General features: G+C 34.5%; 1 protein-coding gene across 1 annotated transcript in view; it reads right to left on the bottom strand.

Moving 5' to 3' along the window:
• The window catches only part of WASL (Wiskott-Aldrich syndrome like), a 75,662-nt gene that overhangs the window by 23,269 nt on the left and 27,236 nt on the right, over nucleotides 1–25,157 (bottom strand). The window contains exons 2-5 of the mRNA XM_008057074.1: nucleotides 10,603–10,737; nucleotides 9,320–9,406; nucleotides 8,268–8,364; nucleotides 5,102–5,125 (exon numbers count right to left, since the gene is read on the bottom strand). Of these exons, the coding sequence (XP_008055265.1) occupies nucleotides 5,102–5,125; nucleotides 8,268–8,364; nucleotides 9,320–9,406; nucleotides 10,603–10,737 (343 nt within the window). The remainder of the gene's footprint in view (nucleotides 1–5,101; nucleotides 5,126–8,267; nucleotides 8,365–9,319; nucleotides 9,407–10,602; nucleotides 10,738–25,157) is intronic.

Consider the following 25,157-nt stretch of genomic DNA (forward strand, 5'->3'; position numbering starts at 1 on the left):
AAACAAAGGTAAAACAAATTTATGAACGCTGTTTGTACCTTACCAAACAAGTAAATAATTTGTGAAGATGTGTATATTTTAATAATATCACCAAAATTTGACTAATTTCCCATAATATTCCCATAATATTCAAAATTTGACTATTTTCCCATAATATTCCCATAATATACCCATAATATTCAAAGTCTATTTACATGTACATATGTAAAGAATCCTAAGGTTTTATTTATAATTCCATTTAAAAATTCCACAGGAAGTTGACTGATATTGGCAAGAAATAAAGTAATATTTCGAAAAAATTGGAAGCTAGTGAATAATAAGGAAAAATCATAAAAGCCTTTTCAGTGTAAAGAAATATTCTGAAAATAACTACATCAAGAAATGAAGGTTAATTAAGCAGTATTTAGGAGATTTGAATGTTCAAGTTTGTTCAGATATCAGATCAGTATTTACTGCAGTTGCACAAAATAAGAGATTTACTGAGACGACCCAGAATGCAGGGGTTAGAGGGCTGAATTGGGGCCACATACCCAAACTTATCTGGTGATCTATTTTTACTTATCATTATTCCCTTTCTGTCCTCTCTGCTCTTGTAACCTGTCTTTACTAATCAGCACCAGCAACACCAACCTCAATAAGATGCTACAAATTATATTTACTCTTTTGTCTTTAAATCCAATACAATTTAAGAAGTAACTTAAGATAGACTTAGGAGTATCAGAGTTAGGCATTCTCTTTATTAACACTACCTTTCCTGAAATAGGAGTTCAAGTAGCAACTATAAGGGAACAACTAGACTTGCCGGTAAAACATAAGAACAAAAACCAACCATATTTGGAAAAAAATAACAAAAATATTTTATGCTGCTTTAGCTTATATAAAAGTCATCTATTACACTATATATGACCTACATGGACAGAGAGTTGGGTAAAGGTAAGTTTAATGATTTTAATTATCCAAGCTAATACATTCTTTTTTGAAAAACAAAGTTACTGTAACCCTGATTTATAACTCGCTAGAGAAAATAATTCAGCTGTCTCTGAAGAAGACTCAAGAATGAAGAGGACAGGAACCAAATATAAGTGGTATGTGGAATGAATAACTGTGTTTAGCACATACTGTAGTCAGACTGTGTTTCCCTTCCCCTCTTCTATCCCCAAATCAGGTATGAATATACTGTTATGTATCTGCCACATGGTTTATAAAGCCTTGACAATCTCTCTTTGGAATCATTAGAGATTAATTTCATTAATAGTCATTAAAATATTCTTTAAATAAGCAACATAGAATAATCTAGATTATACAGGTGCATAGAAAATTAGTATTAGATGGAAAAGTAGAGTTTGTTTTCCAAATTTTTCATTTTACTCATGAAAACTAAAGACAAGAAGAGGTAGGTGCCCTGTGTAAAGTCCTACAATTAGTGGCAGAGGCAAAAGCTAAACTCTGGTATCTGGGCTCCCCATTCACTACCTTTCTTCCTGACTGTAGCACCTTTTACACAAAAGTCAAACTACAAGGTGGCTGGCATTCCTAACTTTACAAACGTTGTAACATTATTTCTTTACCAGTTTTTCAGTTCTGTTGGTTTGTGGTCCAACAATTATTCATTCAATAAATATTTACTATCAACTTTCAGAATTAGGTATAAAGGATTTTCAACACATCCGAGAGATTAGGAACTCGGTTATTTCTGTTGATAATAGTTATTTACTTTAAAATTTGAAGATGTTAGAAAATAAGTTTAAAATGATATTCTAAAGTCAAATTAAGCATGTTTCAAAAGTGACACTAAAAAATTGATAACCTATTTAAAGACGGGTTTTTTTTAAATAATGTAAAGTTTATGAATGCTTTAGTAACGGAGAAATGTACTAGAGTTATTTCTAGCAAAGTCTAATTTAACTGTTCCATTTATGAAGTTATAATCATCCTAAGAATACCTACTAAGTAAATATATAACAGAGGGGGCTGTTTTCCGTCTTTTCCAGGAAACAACAACGAAACACAATGACAAATTCCCTGCTGATGAAGGACAACTGTCACAGGAAAAGTTGTAAAATATTCTTAGACATTTCTATTGCTCTAAATCTAAAAGAACAAACTCAAGTTTCCCACTAACTACACAGAAAGCAGAGTGCTCTCACCAAGGTAAAATAGTTGAGAGGCCTCTGATGTCAAGCAGTCATGAAGCTGAGAATAAATCACTGGAAAGCACGAAAGCTAAAAATGGAGACTGACCAATAAAGAAATTAGTAGTTAGTGAATTTTATGAATATATGTAAATTCTACATAAAGTGTCCTTTTAATAATTACAATTTGAAAAGGTCTGGTAAACTAATATAAATACGGATCTAAGACAAAGCACCTGCGCGGCTACTGCCTGACATGGCTAAGGTGTCCACTGCCACCTAGTGGTAGTGTGTCTCCACGCAGTGGGGAATGCAAGACAATCTACAGAGGAAAAGATGAAAACTTCTATTAATAACTATTTATTTCATTCCATTCTGTACTGTGTATGTAATATATTATATGCATATTTTATAAATAAAAAGTATGAAAGTATTGGCAGTACATGCTGTATAATTTTGTCCTTTAAAGAAATTATTTTTTTAAAAAACAACTTTCTATTTAATGAAAAAGTTTGAGATCACTGCACCAAATGATTAAAATTATAAAACTAAAGACTTAAAACCAATAGCAATCACAGAGAAACAAACTACATTTAATTCTAAGTGCCTCTCCTAGCAGGGATAATAAAATTGTGAGGCATCACAATTTTAGAAAATAAAGTAGTCAGTCTCCATATCCATGGATTCTGATTCCATGGATTCAACAAACTGCACATTAAAAATAAAAATAAAAGGGTGGTTGCATCTGTACTGAACATGTACAGACCTTTTGTCTTGTCATTATTCTTTAAACAATACAGCATAATTAACTACTGACATAGCATTTACATTGCAATGTTATAAGTAATCCTGAGATGATTTAAAGTGTATGGGAGGATGTGCATAGGTTATAAGTAAAGACTATGCCTTTTTATATCAGGGACTTGAGCATCTGTGAATTCTGATATCCATGAAGGGTCCTGGAACCAATCCTCCACGGACACCAAGAGACGACCTGTTTTTATATCTTTAACTTCAGTTACATGATTTGTACAACATCTACACTTCAAAAGCTCAGGGTCTTTTCCCCAAAGTGGTACTCAATACTGTACATGCTCACCAAACTCAAAATAATCTAACAAATTCAAGAAGTTAAAATACTGGGCATATATAAAGGAAAAATTCTAACACTCCATTAAAAGATCACAGGTGAACGACTTGTGCCTCAGCTGCTTCTCCTTTTGCCTCTGCCACATTCTAACTTACATATCTTGAGACATGCATGTTATCCTCTCTTGGTCTCAGTTTCTCCTTCAAAATCATCTTGACATACCTTAGTGGTTAAGGGGCTAGGCTTTATAGAGTCAGAGCACTTGAGGCTAAATCTTGCTTTTCCACTTAATTAGCTATGTGACCTTGAGCAAGTTACCACCTATCTGTGCCTCAAGTTTTCTTATCTATAAAATGAGGATAAGAGGAGCTACTTCAGAAGGTTGCTGAATGGTATCCAGTGGGTAGTAAATGATCATTAAATAGTAGCTGCTATTATTGTTGTTGTCATCGTTTTCATCAGGATATTTATTAAGCACTATGCTAAGCTTTGATTACCTCATTTAATTCCTCTAGCAGCCCTGTAAATAAATAGTAATACTTCTGTTTTAAAAAGAAAGTCAAAGTATATAATACTTTGCACACAGAAGCACTATTAACTGTAGTTAGCTATTTAAAAAATAACAGTAAGGCCAGGCTCGGTGGCTCAGCCTGTAATTCCGGCACTTTGGGAGGCCAAGACGAGTGGACTGCCTGAGCCTGCGGGTTCAAGACCCATTCAGGCAACTTGGTGAGACCTCATCTCTACCATAAATCAAAAATTAGCTGAGCATAGTAGCATGCACCTGTAAGTTCCAGTTACTTGGAAGGCTGAGGTAAAAGGATTGCTGGAGCCCTGCAGGTTGAGGTTGCAGTGGCCAGGAGCATGCCTCTGCACTCCAGTCTGGGTGACAGAGTGAGAATCCAACTCAAAAAATAAAATAAAATAAAATAATAATAATAATAATAATAATAAGTATCCAAAAATTTAATACAGCAACATTTGGTTCATGTTTTCGTATAAGAAAAACAAATTTAAGGACAAAATCAGAAGGTAATATATCTGCTTGAAGAAACAAAGCCCAACAATCATCAATGGCTGTCATATATTAAGAACTTTGTATTATGTAAGCTTTCCTTGAATAATCATTCTAAGTCATAATAAGAGGACTCGCGATGCTTTTAAAAAGAAAAAGCTATATTCCCTACTACAATGACAGTTCCTGGAAGTTCTTTACCTTCACCAAGTCAGGGACCCAATTTAAATGAAATGAAAGCCATGGATTCTCTCTCCAAAGAAAAGAACATAGACACTTATAATTCAGGAAGGTTTTATAAAGCCCAGAGGGGTCTGAGAACTTATCTTCTATATTTTGGTATTCTGCTTCTACACTCCGGTATTCAATATTTTTTGAAAAATGAATTCATAATACTTCAAGTGTCCATTATCAAATTACAGAGCATTATATGCAGTTACAATTAGTTCTAAACATATTATCACAGTGACTGTTCATTCTGAAAGGGGCTTCACAATAACACTTAACCAATGTGAAATAATATTTTGAAATAAAAAAAGGTAAATCCAGGACATAACAAAAATGCTACACAAGACATGCTGCTTTTAAGAAAGAGTTTATAGCCAGATTGTTATGTTTAGTCAACTATGAATACAGAATTAAGATCTATGTATTAGTGATCCTTATCCTATATATTCTTCCTTCATGCTAAAAGAGTACGTTTCCTGACTCTCATCTGTCATTCATTAATTTAAAATAAGAACACAGTAAACAACAGAATTTGATCATAGACACTAAATATTAAGTATAATGTATGGTACATGTTTCCACAGGATTAAACTATACTCTAAAATCCTTTTGATCAATAATTTTCAAAAAGCTTACCATTTGGGGGGTCTCGTCTTTTCTCTGTTTGAAAATAAATTAGGAGAATATTATTAGACATACATAATACAACATCAACATAAAATAATTCACTTAAACTCTGTCTTATTCCTAAATTGATGTACAGAAGAATAAGGAAGGTTTCTTAGAAAAACTGACATTTAAGCAAAGAGCTAAATAAAGTGAGGAAGGGCACAATACATTCAAAGGCCCTAGGAAGGATACAACATGGAAGAACACCATGAAGACGGACTGGAGTAGGCAAAAGGCACAGGGTAGATAAGTCAGTAGAAAAGTCAGGGCTGGATCGTGTGGGGCCCACAGTTCACGGTTAAGAATTGTATGACTTTATTCTGTATTATCACAGGGAGGAGGAACTCTTACAGGATTTTAAATAGGGCAAATGACAGAATCCAGTCCATGTTTTTAAGAGTGTTCTACTGTATAGAACGGAAATAGCAGAAGGGCTAGACTGGCAGCAGGGAGACCAGTTAGGGAACTATGGGGGTAGTCTAGATGACAGATCATGGTGGCTTGGATGAGGATGGTAGCAGGAGTCAAGAAAAAGTGAGATCCAGGACATGTCTTTGAAGGCAAAGCCAACAGGTCTCACTGATAGGATTTATAAGGGACATGGTAAGCCTGAGTGATAAGGGGGAGTTACACACCTTTTACTGAGACAAGGAAGATGAGAAGAATACCAGAAACAGGTCTAAGTAGGCTGGGGTTGGGGACACGGGTCAAATGTTCTTGCTCAGACATGTCAAGTCTGAAGACCACTTCGCTACCTGACTTAGCTAAAGACCAGGGGAGATGTCAGCACTGAAGATAAAACTGGGGGAGTCACTGACATACAGATACTTTTCAAGGCTATGAGACTGGATGAAAGCACAGACGGAATAAGAAGGGCCAGAGAATTCAGAGCACTGGGACTGATCAGAAACATACTGAAAGCTACAGCCAATTAGGAAAGAGAAAACTAGGAGAATTTTCTTCAATGCAATGCATTCACACTCTTACATACCAAGTTTGCTTAGAAAAAAACAATATTTTGGCTTCTAAAAAGTTCAAAAGTGGTTGAAGAATTTTGAACATGTGATTTCTATAGATTTTCTAATACTTTTTCTAAAATTATAAGAAAAATACTGGGCAACCCCCCTGGGCCACCCTCCCACTCTGGGAGCTTTTCTGTCCTCTCAATAAATGCTGCTTTCTCAAAAATAAACAAACAAACAAACCCTATCAATAACTGATGCCATAAAATAGTTATATAAAGTAGTCTTAAGAAGCAATTACTTAGATATATGACAGCATCTGCTTGAGAGCAATACCTGTGAAAAAGGGGGAGGGTCTGGTTGAACAAAAGAGAACAGAGAGGAAAGCATAAGGAATTTGCTAGAAGTATTAGCAGAACAGTGTTGAAATAATCAAGAGATGTTTTAGTATCACAGTACTACTCAGCGACTATACATGGAGCACTGTGTTCAAATCTGAAAAATATATTTTAAAAAAAGACGTACAAACTGTAGTAGATTCAGAGATCATAAGCTGTATCACAGAAATAGTGCGAGAAACCGGGACTGGTTAGATTAGAGGATAAGGAGGACAGGACAGATGGCTCCTGATATGAAATAACTATTGTGAGGAACAGAAACTAGAAGGATTCTTTGTTGCTCCACAAGTCAGACCCCACATATCCAAGATAAAATGAGGTAAAGACAGAGGATGACAGCATGAAGGACCACCAGAGGGTAACTCAGGAGCCTGCCTAAGGCTATCCTCTGTATAAACCACCATGCCAGGTGAAAGACACCTTTCACTTACCAATTACAAAATCAATTATTTTACATTTCAAGGAGTTTTTTTTGTTTTTTTTTTTAACTTTTTGATATTGAAAATGCTGAAAAAAGCCCCAGGGAGCCTCTGGCCTGCCTCCACAGCATGCCCCACCCCCAAACAGGCACTGACTTATTTCTAAAGCTGAGATTACAATACCACAGCATTAAAACCTTTCCTAGCATGAAATCAAGTGGTAAATACCCTTGGTCCCAAGAGGTATCAAAAAATAATAAGCTGCTAATAATTATATTCATATTTATTCATTATGAATAGAATACTACAAGACAGCAATAGTAAAGCAACAACTTAGCTCACTTTATTTTCATTTTTACCTCACCTCCCTCTTGAAACCTACTAAAATAACAACAAAGATGTATAAAATGAGATATATGCTTTTCCACTGCTGTTTTCCAAATCCAGTGTGTTCCTTTTTCTTGGCGTATTCCCTGTTGGAAAGCACATCCCTGAACACAATGATCTGCAAACTGGGATGACATGTACCCCTGAAGTACAGAAACACTTTCCAAAGAGCATAAGAGCACAGCTGGTGTCAAGGGTGTCTCTTAGTCTATCTCAGCTCCCATGTTATCTCTCCTAAAACTGAAATGCTTCAGATGATGATTTTGGCGAGGTCTGCCTTTCTTAATCACCTTTTTCCACCTTACAAGAGAAAGGCCTAGTACACTGTTGTGAAACAGTAATTCTACACCAATTAATTTAAACCTCTAAATCATCCATTGTTCTCTAGTTGCTTTATATGTGTTAGAGTTGTCTCATGCACTAAATAAGTTCCTCATGGTTTTATAGCATACAACATTAGGGACAGAAATAAAAGACAAAGCAATGTTTACAGATCTTGTTTGCAACTTTGTTTACTTGTCTCTAAGTTTATCTAAAGCCTTTGTTCACAAAATATAGGATACTTTTAAAAAATTAAGTTACAAACAATGCCATTAAAATGCAAATTTAAGAGTCAGTATCCACGTAATTTTATCAACAAAAAAGGTTACTACTGGAAAGGGTCCTAAAGTAAATCTGAAAAAGATTAGTTCTCAATTAAAATATTATTTCTTTTAAGGTAAAGACTGCCAACTTTTTTTGTAAAGGGTCATATAGTAAATATTTTAGGCTTTGAGGACCATATAGTCTCTGTCTTAACTATTCAACTGTGTTGTGGGAAAAAAAAACCAAACAAACAGTAGACAATATGTAAAGTAATGAACACTGCTGGATTTCAATAACCTAATTTACAAAAAGTGTGGCCCACATTTGTCTTAGGAGCTGTATTTTGCTGGTTCATTTTAAGTAATTAAAGAAAAAAGGTTACCAGATTTCCTTTGTCGCCGACCCAACAGGTCTGTAACTGCTTTTCGAAATTTTTTTGCTTCTTCTTCATTGGCAAAATTAAGGGCAACTTGACAAGTCTGAAATATTTTCACCAAAAAGGGCAAACAACAGAATATGCGAATTTAGCTTTATATCACAAAAATAACAATGAAAGAAGTGTATTTCTAAAGGAAAGGTTAACGTTATTAGCACACATTATTTTATGATCAGATAACTTGAGAAAAAGTATAAAGTAGGTAAAGGAAAAGACTACTGAATTGTACCCCGCATCTTTAAAACAAAAAAAATTAAAAGTTAAAAAAAATTACAATAGGCAACAGTAACATCAAAGATCACTGATCACAGACCAATATAACAAATACAGTAATAGTGAAAAAGCTTGAAATAAGAACTACCAAAATGTGACACATGAAATTAAGCACACACTGTTGGAAAAAATGGAGGTGACAGACTTGTATCAATTGATGTAGGGTTGCTGCAGACCTTCAATTTGTAAATGTGATATCTATGAAGTACTGAAATAACCATCTGTATTATCATATTTGTAAGGTGCCTTATATAGTGGTTCCTCAAAAAATTAACCCCTTGTATTTCTCTCAGAGGGGACATTGTAAATCTAGCAAACCACTCAGGTTCCCAGGTAGAAGACGTCAATACAAACTACTACTGAACTACATGTATCAATGAACCTGCACTGCATGTCAGTGACTGTTTCACAAGTACCACACGTTAGAAAAATATAAGATATAAAATTTTGATTTTTTTGGTCAGAAATAAGTTCTATTATAAGTCAAATATCATTACAATAAAGTAACTGGTTCCAATGCTAACAACAACAAAAAAGTAAAAAAGTATTAGAGAAGTTACCTATCACAGAGTCAATCAAATAATACATTGAATACTTCATCTTCAACAAAAGAAAAAATAGTAAATTGAGCTGGATCTTTCAGTAGGGCTCTATAAAGAATTTGAATCAGAAAAAGATAAGTAATGGAAAAATTAAACATGACAATAAAGAAAAATATGACTTACATCTCCAGCAAAGGTATGAAAATATCCTCTAGGACTGTTATATACAAAGTTATTGTATAGCTCTTGTTCCCACAATAGCTTCCCATCCTAGAAAAAAATAAAAATTAAAATAACTCCCTCCCAAAAAAGTCTCTAGGAATGAAACAAAGCAGATGACTCATATTAAGGAAACTGTTAATATCAAAAATGACTTTTATGTACACATATGTAACATGTATAATATATAAGTAGGATCAAATAATTTAATCAGTGATTTCTTCATAACAAAACAGTAAACACTGGATAACATGTCTTTTGTAAAACCTACACATCAAGTGAATTTAATTCAGTATGCTAAAATATAATTTTATTAGCAAAGCATTTCCAAATACAGTCACTTGGTCAAATATATAACCAGAATAATATTACATCATGAATGTCACATAGAAGCAGTAGGGTACTCTAGTACATGCACAGATCCATTAACAATAATTGGACTATGCAATATCAAATATTATAGGAATACTTCACTCTTTTCCTCAATTTTATAGATGTAGAAGGGTCAAAGATATCTTCTCTGTACTTCATTAGCCAGCTAATTAAATATTGGTATAAGCAGTATCAATCACGCTGCAGAAAGAGACTGATAATTAATTAACACATCAAGGTTAAACTATGGGTAAGAAGCCATGGATGAATGCCATATCTGTCTATAAGAAATATATTTAACTTTAATACCAAAGGTGACTAAGTGTGACTGTTCAGCAATGGTTACCTACAATTGGAAATAAGTGATTAGAGAAACAAGCTGTGAAAATCTAAATATACCTATGAGGAGAAACGATGTAAGAAAAATTTATGTAGCGAATACATTTCTAAATATTGTTTACTGCTTTAAACCGGGGCTAAATAACAGTACATCCCAAGCTAAAATATTCTTTTGTTGTTCCCTGAAAGGACCATGTATGTTATTCTATAATGGAAAAGCTAGAATAAAAGAGTACCCTTAGAAAAAGAGAGCATGGAAAAAGCCCAAAGGCATAATTTTAAATAAAAAGCTTTAATGTGTGGTAGCAGTGGAAAGATAAAGTAGGAAACTATTCATGTCCTGGCTTAGAACATGCTCATATTTGGTCACAATGTGTATACTTCAATATCTAAAACCAAGCTTTGCCATTCCAATATTAGTTTAAGTACACTTTAACTATTACATACAGGATAAATAAATAAATCTAAACTAAATTATAATTGAGGTAGAAAACCTGATCACCTGGAGTTCAAAGTGAAAGCAAAGCAAAACTCACCTTAATGTCAAATATTCTTAAAAAATAAGATCTCTGTGGATTGTCCTTAACAAGACAAGCAACACCACTGCACTTCTTTGACCACATACAGTTCCGATCTGCTGCATATAACTGTACCACAGCCGAAGACATAGTCTGCAAAATAAAAAATGTATAGCCATTAGGTTCAAAATAGCACTCAGATGATCACAACAGCCCTGGCTGACCACTTGACGCAACCACCCAGCTAATCTGCTCCCGAGTCTCTGACTCACAGAAATGAAGAGACAAACATGTATCATTATTTTCAGCCATCACTTTTTGAAGTAATTTCTTATACAGTAATAAATAACTAATGAAATAACCATATAACAGTAATTATTGAAAGTTAACATTTATTGATGCTGAAAATGTTTTAGGAAATGTGCTAATCACTTTCAACAATAACCCCATTTGATTTTTATTACTTCGATAACCTTATTTTATACTTGAGAAACCCAAAACTAAAGAGGGTAAGTAATTTGCTCAGTATCACACAGCTAAGTGGCAGAAGTGAAATTCTAATACATGCAATCTGTAACTTCAAATCTTCTTTTCCTACTCCCCATATTAGACAGTTTCCCACTAAAATGAACATTTAAGCAATGAAGTAGTTGGATTAGTAAAGGTTGGTTTCTATAAAGCAGTTCAACACTTTAGTAAAGGTACTAAGTTATGGTAACTAATTATGATGCTAGACACTTTAAACATATTATCATTCTGGAAGGCACAGTAAGTATAATATCTCCTTTTTAAAGTGATCTTAAGATTTTAAGTCATTTGTGCAACAGGCTACACAGTTTGAAAGCAATACTGAGGTTGTGAAATACAATTTGAGTGACAATAGTCTCAATTTTAAGTACAGCCCTTTTGGATGTACAGGAGAGAAGCTGATTACAAATAGTCGACTCCTTAGGGCATTAGGGTTTTCCAGTACACCATGTTGCCATGACTGTATTTAAAATGATAGAAATTTCCATTGTATTCTAGATTAAGTTGCTTTTATGTTACAACTATTCAATCTTCATATCTGTAAAAGTGATACACACATGTAGTGATAAAGTACTTACAAATACTCTAAAAGCAATAATCATGTTTTCTCTTGAGTAACCTCACTCCTAAACTAGAAATTAAGGGAATAATTTAGAGGATTAATAAGAAATGTGTATTCTTAAGTATATGTAAAAATATTTTATATGAATACACATCAATTACGGTTTTTAAAAATAGAACTGAAATAACCAAAAGGAGTTGATTAAGCAATTATGGTATCTTAGATTGGTTTTGTAATAACAAATAAACTACATTAAGATTTGGAGATACACTGTTTTAGGTTTTATTTAACTATGCCTGAGGACTGCCCTCTTTTGGTAACAGGACTATTATATCGACAAAACTTTTATAATAATATTTAATGTTATTAAATGTATGATCAGTGTAATGTTAGCGAACAAAAGTTCATAAAGACTTGCCCAAATACTAGAGTTAAACATTATGTTTTTAACTTTTACAGACCAAACTCATCTTTGACCTTCACATACTGTCATGAACAGGGCATAGAGAAGCAGGAAAATTTCTACAACAAAAGCAATTAACAATTATGAAGATAAATTAGAAACATGAAAAACGTATGCAATGGGACACTGAGTTTATAAGAGGAGACTGATGACTACAGGTACACCTTTTATCATCAAAACACCTGTGTTCTTCTCAAAACACCTGTGTTCTTCTGCAAGTATACAATCTCAGGGTGATAGCTCCATAGGCTTCCTGCCCCCACCACTAACAACTTCAGAAAAATGGATTTTGCATATATTAGCCAAAGATATCAAATAACAGGCTGAGAAGTAAAAAATCAAAAGGGCAAATTTGTTTTCTAAGGAGAACTCATATAAACAAAAGCTTTTATAAGTATGCTGTCAAAATACATTCATTTCTTAAAAGAAAAGTAATTAGGAAACTAAATGTGCCAAGACAAAGATCTAAAAATCTCCTTACTTTACTTTTAAACCAGAAAACAAGAAGTAACCATTTGCTAAAGAAAAAAATGTGTAATTTAATAGTCTGAAAATCCACTGCCAGCCAAAGAACCATATTAATATTGTAAAACATCATGTAGATGTATACATGAACTTAAAAAAAGCAAACAAAAAACCCCTCAAAACTAAAAATCCACATTTAAACATTTATACAAATTTAAAACAAATTCTTAAAACAGCCACTTAAAAAATAAAGATTAATTTAACAGTACTACAATTTTCTACATAGAAATGGTTTAGCATTATAAACCTTATTCTAAAACTAAAAAGAATGCAACTATTCATGAGAGATTTCTAATAACTGAGTTTTCAAAAATTTGCTACAATATTATTATCAGTCTAAGTGTGTCTATTTCATTCCTTCTTACCTTAAAATGGCAAACCTGAAAATGACATGCCATGGCATCTTGCAAAACTTTTTCTGATAAATTCAGATTATAGTAAATGCAAGAATAGTTTGCACACAACACTGGATAGTGCACGTAAGTGCTACACAATATAAAAACAGTAACTACCCCTTAAACTCTAGATTGACAGTGACTTAATTAAAAATTTAAAAACATTCCTTTCATTCCTTTAAAGAAATTACAGCTAACCAACTCTATTACTTACTGTCTTTCATAATCAAGAAGATATTAATGAAAAACAACCTAAGAACAAGTGCTTAGGAAGGGAAGTCTATTTCTTACTAGCCCAATAATGTTAAGGCTAAAATTTGTTAATTAAAAGGGGGGAAAAGTAACTATCAACTTTCTAGAAACAAAACCCGTGTTCTATCTTGTGTGTTCCTGATATTTCAGTACTGAGTAACTGTAGTAACACATTCATCCTCAGAACTTTCACTGTCAAGGGCAGAAATAAAATGGGGGATGTATTTTAAGGCAAGTGACTTCCCTCCCAGTGTTCTTCAGCAGTGCACTTCTACCTCTCTTGGGTTGACTTTGCATCAGTCAAGAAGTATTTCCCTGGCTCCTTAGGCTGGAATGACAGATTCTTCTTCACTTCTAGAGTACATCTTGCATTACTTTGTTATGCCATTGACCTTATTCTAAAATAGAATAATTTTCTGTATTGATTTGTTACCCATTAAAAAGACTACAATTCCCTTAAGTATTTAAAATAGTTTCGCAAGCCTATGCTTTCACTTCACCTATACTTTGTCCCCAAGTAAGCAAATATTTGTTAAATTACAAACTGCATATTCTGATTTTGATAAAGACACTATGACAATGAATAAGAGCACAAATTTGTTTTTAGAATATATACTCTGAAGTATTGTAAGGGTGCATCATATCTACAACTTATTCTCAATTTATTCAGAAACAATAACATGCATGTATATGTATATAGAGAAATAACTATGTAAAATTATAAACATCTGGCAAATCTGGATGAAGATATACAAGAATTCTTTGTACTGTATTTGCAACTCTTCTGTAAGTATGAAATTATTTCAAACTAAAAACTTTTAACAAGCACAAATGATTCATAAAAATATATGATTCTTGGCCCTCTTTCACAGCCATGGCAACCTTAAGAGGGTGGCTTTCTTCTCAAAGCCATTACTACCTCTATGTGCATTAGCCATTGCTGTACTGACCAAAAGTAAGAACACTGCCACTTTTTAATTCCCTTTATACATATACTAACTTTGTTAGAGGAAGCAGCATCCTGAGTAAGGCTTAACTCACAAATATCCAGTCCTTTCACTGCTTAAATTCCTTTCACATTTTCAAAATAACCATGTTATATAACAGGTTTTAGATAAGAAACATAGGGGTTTCTCTTCAGCTAATGACAGAGAAAGACTAGAAAATATAGGACTCCTAGATCCTTGCTTTTAACAATCAACTGACTACAACAAATACTAAGATGACTTAATATTGAATAACTAGCTACAATAATTTTAATAGTCTAATAAATATACATGGGTGTTAAAATATTCAAAGATATATTTTCAATAAATATCCAAATAAATCAAATGTGGAAAAAAAATCTCATGACTTAAAATCAAGTCTCTTCTATGATCACTACTGGCCTAAATTTTGTTGCTGTTGTTCCAATCTGGTTTATCTTTTTTTTTTTTGAGTTGGAGTCTCACTCTGTCACCCAGACTGGAGTGACCGCAGCCTCGACCTGCTGGGCTCCGGCGATCCTTCCACCTCAGCCTTCCAAGTAGCCGGAATTACAGGCATGTGCTACCACGCCCGGCTGATTTTTGATTTATTGTAGAGATGAGGTCTCCCTGCCCAGGCGGGTCTCGAACCTGCAGGCTCAGGCAATCCACTCACCTCAGCCTCCCAAAGGCAGGGGATTACAGGCTGAGCCACCGAGCCCGGCTTGGTTTATCTTTTTATTTTAAAGATGCGGGGTACAATTCAGGGTCAGGTATACAAATGTTGATTATGCAGGTACCCTTGTTGATGAGGAACGCCCTCCCTTCCCCAGGCAGAGTCCCACTACTGCCAATCCCGTTTCCCCACTTCTCCCCCAGCAGTTTCCTGCTACTACCAATCCTTTTCTTATAGTATTACGATAATTGTTCAAGGTCCACTTATGAGTGAGAGAACATGTGATACTCAGTTCTTTGTTTCTGTGATACATCACTCAGTATTATAGACTATAAGTCCATCCGGGTTGCTGTGAAGTTCATAATTTTGATCTTCTTTATGGCTGCATAATATTTCATCGTGTATATGTATCACATTTTTTTAAATCCAGTCTTCTTTTGATGGGCAGCACGGTTGGTTTCATGTTCTTGCTACTGTGAAAAATGCTGAGATAAACATACATGTGCAGGTATCTTTTTTATAGAGTGATTTGAGTTCTTCCAGGCATATTCCCAGTAGGGGGATTGCAGGGTCCTATGGAAGGTCCAATTTTTAGATCTTTTAGGAATCACCACACTGTTTTCCATAGAAGCTGTACTAGTTTACAGCTTCGTCAAATACTCCAACTTTTATATGCATGGTTATCTGTGTATCTGGTCCTAAATATCTAAAAACAAATCTGGGAAAATTCCCCATATAAAAGCTAAGTTTTAATAGATATCCAGATGCTTTGATGATATATTCACATAAAATGACATATTATTACTCACAATATACAGTTGGCCCTTGAACAACATAGGTTTGAACTATATGGGTCTGATTACATGCAATTTTTTTCAGTAAGTATAGTTTGGACTCCATATCAGAGGGTCTTGCATCTACAACCAAATGCAGATAGAAAAAGACGGTATTGGCAGGATATGACACCTGCTTATGGAGAGCAGAGTTTTCCCAAGGGCGGGTTCTGAGAGTCCGAAGATGCAGATATGCAGGCAGTCCTGGAACCAATTCCCAGCAGATATGAGAGACAACTATTAAACATTTACATATTATAAAAAGAAGTATAAAAGTAAAGAAATGCAAAGAAATTTGAACTTGTATAGTTAATTATGCAGTGACCTCATGGTGTAATGCTCCAAATAATATGCCAAACTCAAAAACTCAATACAGAAATCAGCAATTTGAAAAATAAAAACAATACATCTGGCAGTGAATAAGCAACTCCTGAGTGATATCAGTAAAAACTATCCAGGAAAAAAAAGCACAAAAATTCACTTTGGAAAGGAGAATGAGAAATAACCAGTAATGGGGGGGGGGGGGGATTATGAAATACAAGAATGACAATAGACTCCACAAGAAATACCTGGTTTTTTAAAAGGCAAAGCTAGAGGAATGGCAGAAGAAAACCAAAAAAGCAAAAAATAACAATCTCAACACTGAAGAACAATGGAGCCAGAAAAAAACAGCTGCTATGATAAGAACCAAACATATAGTCTTTTATATCTTTGTAGCTTTTCAAGAAAACTACCGTGCCAGACATATACGCTCACCAACTGTTTATAAGGCACCTACTGTATACAAGGTACTGTACTAAATGGGGGTTAGGACAGGAATCAAAGTAGGGTCAGATATAAGATGAATTAGACAGATAGGGTCCTCGTAAAACATGCAGTTTAATGGGGGAGGCAGGCATTAATAACTGTTAAAAATGCTGTAAAGCATGCAAGAAAAATGTAGGAAGGCTTCCCTAAAGTGCCATTTAGCTGAAGAATGAAAAGAAGTAAGTCAGGTTAATATTACTTTAAGTCACAAAGTTGTTAGACGGTTTCTTTGCAGCAACAGATAACAGATGTAGGGGATTACTTTAGTATACTAAAAAACATATCACCTGTAACAGATAATTCCAGCTTCTTCCTCCACTCCATTTATACTAGTGTATTTAAAATCACTAGTCAGATTATTAAAAATATTTAGTTACAAAGTGTAAAAGTTTTAGACCTTTTGTTAGTAGTGCATGTTCTTTTTTGAAACTATTTTAAAAAATCATTTTATATACAAAAGCCATATACATAGATGTGTGCTGGGCAGTAGGCTAGGCACATGCATCAAAACATTCACAACCACAGACCTATCTCATATGGGGCCTATGATTTAAATGCATACATCAACACAACTGTAAATTACTATGTGGCACACACCTCCAGCACTATCCCAATCAAAATTACAGATATTAAAAACATAAATGGCAAGGCTTACTGTATTCTCCTTGAATACAGATTTCTACTTGAAAGATAGTCATATACAGATAAAGGTAAGAAGGATACTGATCTCATTACGAATTGGTTCTTATTTACAAATGGGTGAGGACACTGTGTTAAAAGGGCAACTCTCCTGCCTCTCCCTTCCCTGTAACTTAAGTGGACCTGCTTAAAAGGAAGTTTTCTTCCTCTTCTGACTCCTCTTTCCTGTCTCTCTTGTATGGTTGGTTGGATTATGGTAAAACCTGAAATTTGGGGTTGAATTTTCAGGGAATAATGGTGGGAAGGAGATTCCCTAGGGATCCTACCTCAGTTCACCAAAGTTTAACATTACCAGCTGAGACCTAAGTCCTAATAATGGGGGGGGGGGCAGTGTGTGTTTATGGTGGGGGGGGGGTGTTCTTTTTACTCTGCTATTAATGTTCTGTGCAGCTTCTCCAGTGAACAGTTTGGGAATGAGAGGGTGGAAAAGTAGGTACTGTGATAACTAGAGATTTGGGTATTCTTGAACTCCAAAACCAAATAACCTTTAATACCACTTCATCACAAATTTTATCAAGCATATAATCCAATCCCTGTATTTTACACAGGTTGTCAGTTTACTTGCCAAAGGTCACATATTATACGCTTTGGATGAATTTCCCAATCAGCTGCTGATTGTGTGTTCAACATACACTACACCCAGTGAGTCATCCCCATTCCTAATTTGTCCTATTTCTGTCTACCCCATCTAAATGATCCTCCAAAGTATAAAAGTGTATATGCCCTTAACAGAATTTTATTCCTCTACTGCCCTATTTGGTTTTTTACCTTAATATGAGGAGGCAAAAGGAGGTGAGGGGTGCTTGGCAGTAGTGGTTGTAGAAAGTAAAAGACTGCCTTTGCATTAGAAAAAGGATCTCTAAAAGGTGAGGCACAAGTATTATGTCTTGGGGGCAGAGATGGACTTACTTCACGAGCCAATTAGTTTAAGTTTCCAGATCCTTTACTTGAAAAAGTCCATTATAAAGCTTGGCGTGTTCTCTTTTGGGGACACACAGAGATAGCAGCAACCCCAGCCTCGGGCCCAGAAGCTACTCTCTAGCTATCCCTAAAGGTGATCATATCTGTCCAACTCCCAGCAATAAGTTCTCTCTTGGACCACTTGATGCATCCAGACCCAATCTTTAAACACAAGGAAAAGGATATGAATGAGTGTTGCCCAGCTCCTATTGGGTGTTAACATATGATGACCAAACTTCATGGACACTTCTGGGATAGGGGCAGTGGTCCACCAAACGAGATCTAAAGTTCTCCTCAGGCAAGACGAGAAGGAAATTGCAGTTGTGGTCTTACTAGTGATTGGTTTTTAAAACTTTCAGATTTATAACTATGAATAATAAATAACTTCTAAGCAAATATGTTAGAGCAGGAGCCTTTTTCTGTAAAGGGACAGATAGTTAATATTTTAGGCTTTGAGGGCCATATGGTCTTTCTCAACTCAGCTGCTAAAGCATACACAAACAGCCATAGATAATGTGGAAATGCCCGTGTTGCAAGAAAACTTTATTTACAAAAATAAGAAGGCTGCATTTGGTCCACGGGCTGTAACTTGTCAGGTCTTGTGCAAGAGGAAACACTTATTTATTTAATTTTTTTAGATGCAGGGGGTGCATGTGTAGGTTTGTTACATAGGAATATTTTGTGACAGTAAGGCTTGGCCTTCTACTGAGACCCATAACCCAGGTGGTATTCATGGTATCCAGTGGGTAGTTTTGCAACCCTCATCCCCTCCCTCTTCTCCTCCATGTAGGAGTGCTCCAGTGTCTGTTGTTCCCATCCTTGGGCACATGTGTATACACTGTTTGGCTCCTGCTTATTAGGGAGAAAATGTGGTATTCAGTTTTCTGTTTCTGTGACAATTTGCTCAGGATGCATCCATGTTACTGCAAAGGACATAATTTTGTTCTTTTTTTTATGACTACGTAGTATTCTCTAGTGTATATGTAACACTCCTTATCCAGTCCACCACTGATGGGCTCCTAGGATAGTTCCATGTTCTTCCTATCGTGGTCAGCGCTGCAAAAAACATGCACATGCAGGTGTCTTTCTGGCAGAGTGAGTGATCTGTGTTCCTTTGGGTACAGATCCAGTGTGGGATTGCTGGGTCAAATAGTCAGTCTACTTTTAGTTCTTTGGGAAATCTCCAAACTGTTTGAGAAAAGAATCTTTCTATAGAAAATATAAAATTGTCATATAAAGAAGCAAGCAATGAAATGTGGCCACAACAGGTAGGAAAAGTACCAAAGAGGCATGTAAGCTAATTAACAGTAACAGTAATAAGTTATAATAACAATAAGCCTTTAAAAAATTTTTGTGACTTTTATAATATTTTGTATTTGTTGTGATCTTCCTCACACTAAATAAACATTCACTCTTATACCTAATTCTGTATTCTTTTTCTTAAGGAGAATCCCACCAAACTGTATAAGCTTCAGGCCACAAAACCTGGATCAGCCTTGCCTGGGGTGAGAAAATGATGCATCAGTCAGAACAACAGAATTCTGCTTATGAAGAAAACAAACTATCTAAGTCAATATATTTATTTTGCCAAACCACACTTAATGAAATAACCCTTGAACATACAGGGATCTTATCCACTTAAGAAAATGGAGATCAAGCAAGTTTAAACAACCACTAAATAAGATAGGAAATACTAATGTCTGTGTGAGAAGGAGGAGATTTTTCTACATTAAATGTAAGAATCCTTCATATAACATTCTTAACAGATGATTACATAACACTTGCTTAAATGCTTGCTGTAATGGAAAGCTCACAACTTGAAGTACAGTACGCTTATTTCTGTGTATTGTCAATCATATTTTCACTTACACAGAGACGTCCCCCCAAAATCCTACTTCTCAGGTTATCACTTTTTCAGGTAAAATTTATTTTAGTCATCCTTCATCTGACCTAGTTTAGGAATTCCTTGTTAGTTTGGCCATCCTTCTTAAAATGAAGTCAATATTTTATATGTGGTCTGATCAGTGCAGAATGTTAGCAAAATGATGGGGAAAACAATGTGTTTCCAATCATAAAAAAAATGCATGTGAAGCCTAGTTGTCATCTATCACATTATATACTGAAGACACATGGGACTGTCTCAGAAGTTATTCTCTTATAACCTGATCCTCCATGTCAAAATCCATGCTCCCAAAAGTGAAGCACCCTCTTTTACCCTTTTACCTAGGTAACTCTGTTACCCCTCAGATCTCAGATCAGGTGTCATCTATGGAAACCTCTCCCCACTTTCCTTCGCTCAGAGACAAAGGCCTATCCATTGAGTGCTCACAGTAGCTAGGCACCTTCATTATAGCAGTTACTGTATTATAATCTGTTCGCTTAGATCTCCTCAGCCGATTGTCAACTCCTTGAAGATAGGATTCTATCTTATTTCTATACTCACCTAACACAACAGCAGGCACACAGCATGCAATTATATAATTGGTAACATTAAAAACAAGCAAAAATGTTAACACTTAACCTACTGTCATAGTCTACTACTTATGAGGAAAAGCAACATAAGTTTGGTTAGGTAAATAGGTATTTTCAAACTATACAAATGGTTGGGTTAAACATTTTTTGACTGGATAGGAAATGTTAAAAAAGATGAAAAATAGAATCAAGAAGGTCAATAAGAAGCAAATATGCTGGGAAACAATTTCACTGAAGGGGAGAAGACCTTGAACAGGAAAAATTATGGTCTCTGAAATAGCTAGTACAGAGATTTTCATGTTAGAAGGTACAGATACTAGTAATAACTATCCTGGAAGTAAGTCTGGTGTAGTGCTTCCTCAACAGCAGAGCTGCCAAAAATTCTCACCAGTCTACTCCACATTCTCAGAAAATATAGGCCAGCATTACTTAAACAATATTACTTATGTGAAATGGAATAGTAACAAGTCTACAAGGCACTAAAGTAAAAGTTTCTAACAATTTGCAGGGATGAGAAATATTATAGAATCAAAGATGACACAATATTTTTTATATTTCTATATCATAAACTTATATTAATGTATGTTACAGTATACATTATATAATATTGTATAATTATAATACAATATTACACAATATACATTAATATAAGTTTATGATATAGAAATAAAATAAATATGTGTAATACAGTAGTGTGAAAATTAGCTATAACTAGCCAGCAATAACCCTAAAAGTCAAGTCTCACCATAGTCAAGAATGAATAAATTTAGAAGACACAGCAGGATAAGACAATTTGTATTCTTTGGAGCAAGAAAATATAGCACATGGTACCCCAAATGTTAATAAAGGCAATCTACTTTATCATGTAAGAATTAAAATAAGTTTGGTAATGTGTCAGGTCTATTTAACTAAACCAGGTAAAGAAGTAATACATTTTAGAAACACTTCTATCAAAATCATTAAGTATTTTAAATCTTACACTTACTAATTCAAATCTTCAGAACCTTAAACTTACTCAAAACTACTCAAACAACTGGAATTTTCTAGATCATCAAGAAAAGCACCCACTCAGCTCATTAAGTAACCATAGTTCAGCCATACAACAGGATACTACACAATTGCTAAAAAAATATAAAGAGGCTCTTTAAATAATAATAAAAAGAAAAGATAGATGAGACATACTGCCATGTGAAAAAGTAAGATATAAAAAAGGAAGAGTAGAGCATGCTATCATTTGTACACAATATCAGGAAAAAAAACACATAATTTGAAGCAAACTTTGGCAATTACAGAGAGAATGCCTATGTCTATAAAGAATGCCACAGTTTATGGTTTATTTTACAAACTTTCTCTTGGTGCCTTAAACAATTAATTAAGATAAGGAAATTTAAAATTAAACTGGTTTTGTCCTCCATATTTGATATTCTACCAGGGGGTATCAAAAAATGTATACACATTTTAAGAGAGTTATCTATAGCTAAACTTTTAGGTTGCTGTAATCAGAAGTGTCTAGACGCTGATGGTAACCACTTTGAGTGTTGAGTTACACTCTTGTAACTGTAGAAGTTAAATGTGACTTGCACTCATCTTTTGTTATTGGTATATATTAACTATTACAATTTTAATACAGTTTTTCATTTCTTAAAATGTGTATACATTTTTTGGCACCCTCTGTATATTCTGCAACTCTTAATTATCTAAGCATTTAAGGATAGCTACAGGGATGTATGTACATATTATATAAATAAGCACATTTAATTTTCTTGACTTTCACATGTGCAATCAAGGTGAGGGGGAAACATGCAAAGGGCAGGTTAATCTGAGAGCAAATGAACAAAGTATGAGAATCTGAAGGCATGAGGAAAAGTAAGAACTTTTTTTTTTTTTTACAAGTAACAGTTTAAATTCAACACACAACCTAACTAAGGACTTTAAGCAAACATTTGAGACTCCTCCCATACATTATGCATAAGAATTAGGCAAAAAGAAAAAAAAAAGGCAAGAACCTTTCTTATTTTTCTCATTACATTTTATTCGCAATTTAGGAGACTTAAATTGAGGTGTAAAACAATAATGAGCTAGTTAGTAATTTGAATAATAAATTGTTTATTCAACAAACTAGGTTTATACTTTCTCAGGAAGCTTAACTGCTAGTTTCCAAAGGCAACTTTTCTTCAAACTGTATAAAATCAATATTTCTAACTCCAGTTATTATTACTGAAACTCAACTAACATGCATAATTAGGTGTTCAATGGCAACCAAGGAATAGACTGTATTAAAAAGTAGTTCATATTATTTTTCTTCTGAAACACTTTACCATGAATAAATCAAGGGGGGAGAGGAAGAATGTAAGGACTTTACATACTATAACACTACTCTCTAAAAATTACATTATGCACTGTAAAGGCAAAAACAGCAAGTCGATGACTGTATCTAAGCAGAAAGGGTGACCCTTAGAACTCATGTACACATTCAATAACTTAAATGTGCTACATTTTAAAAAACATATAAATTACTTGGGGATACTTCACTTTGAGTCCACATAGACCTTTTCTGCTGTAACTCTCCTCTCCAGTTAAACTTCAGCTCTGGGAAAGTACTGTGAAGTTCTGGACTCTCTCTTCTTTTTGCTCTCTGGAGGTGCATTGCCTAATAAGGTAGCCACTAGCCATACGCAGCTACTGAAATTAAGTTAAAAATGCAGTTTCCTTACTCGTACTAGCTGTATTTCAAATGCTCAATATCACAGATGTCTGCCATACTGGACACATCATAAGAAGTTTTATTGGACAATAATGCTCTGGGAGTTCCCAGGGACAAGATCTTATGCAAATACTTCTTTAAAACAAGATACAGAATTTATACAGTTAAGGGAAGGTCAAAGTTATGATCATTATACAAAGAAATGTTCATAATAAAAATAACTGACAAAATCATATTTATTCACAAAATATCTAGCTAACATAGAGACTAAATTTGAAGAATGCAATAATTCAATTTGACAAATATTTATTATGTGCAGAAAAGAGAATTGAGATTTGGTCCCTGTCTTCAAGGAGTTAATAGCCTAGTAAAGGAGATATGCTAAAAAAAAAAAAACAAAAAAAAAAACCAAAGTACGATGTAACTGCCAAAATAGAAGCAAGAATAAAAGTGCTCTGGGAAGGCTGGTAAGGGAGACCTAAATTCTGAGTAGACACAAGTGAGGGCAAAGAATTAGGGATGTCCCAGGGAAGAACAGGGTGATGACTGGAAGCACAGATTCTGGGATACATTCCAATACTTATTAGCTATGTGATTTCAAGCAATTACTGAACTACTCTATCCCTGTTTTTTCATCTATAAAATGAGAACATTACTAGCTTTGTTTAGTTAATAAATGTAATGTATTCCAAACAATTCCTTTATTACAGGGTTATAAGAATTAAATGAAATAACACCAAAGTGATTAGAACATTGCATAGTGTTATATACACTTATTAAAAGTTAATTACTATGATAGTCATATGATTAGATTTATCAATTGTGATACTTACAATCAGATCATTTTAAAGCTCTATTACCAGGTTACAGAAGTTAGTGATTTCTTTTATCTTCAGCAAGTTGGTCAATTAAAAGACAGAGAACTAGAAAAATGCCCAACCTTCCAAACACAAGAAAGACAGCCTCACACCTTTACTGCCTGCAAATTTAGGATCTAAGTTGTGACTTACAAACCACTTCAGTAGAGAATAAATATTTTAAACAATAGCATCAGAGCGGGTTTACGTCAGTGAGAAACCAAATTAATAATCATGGACTATATTTAATAGGGTTTTGCTGGCTTGTATAACATGACAAACCCACCTTGCAGTCACGGCCTGCTTTCCACCCCCATATCGTCAATGTTAGTGATTCACTGCCTCTCTCCAGGGACAAGCACTTGTGCTAAGCTCAATCAATTAAATTAAGATCCTCTAACAGGAATTTGGAATTCCAAACTGAGGCACAGGCCTGATGGGTTAGGGGAAAAGAAGCCAGGAGCTGAGAGAAGTTTCACTGACTCTTGCTGTTTTTCTCAGAGCTTCCCAGCCTCCTGCTGTCCCTGAAGCTTTACAGTTCAATTCTGTTTAGGATTCCACTCTGGTAGCCAATAAATTCCTTTTTGCTTGAGCCAACCAGAAATAGTTTATATTATCTGTACAAAAAGAACCTTAACTAACAACACATTTCTTAAAGCACATATTATGTATATTCTCATACCTGTGAAATCTTAATGGAATTCAATGGGAAATGACACATTTCTTTATTGTATTATATGTTTTATGCATGAGTATATGAATGAGAGCTGAAATTTACACCCTACTTTGGCCTTAAGTACTCTAAAAGTCCTCCTAAGAGGACACTCTGTCTTTGTTTTATTCTGCTTCATAAATTCTTGCCAATTGCCTTTCAG

Source organism: Carlito syrichta, unplaced genomic scaffold (assembly GCF_000164805.1).
Source record: "Carlito syrichta isolate Samal-C Ts95f unplaced genomic scaffold, Tarsius_syrichta-2.0.1 Scaffold302715, whole genome shotgun sequence".
NCBI lineage: Eukaryota > Metazoa > Chordata > Mammalia > Primates > Tarsiidae > Carlito > Carlito syrichta.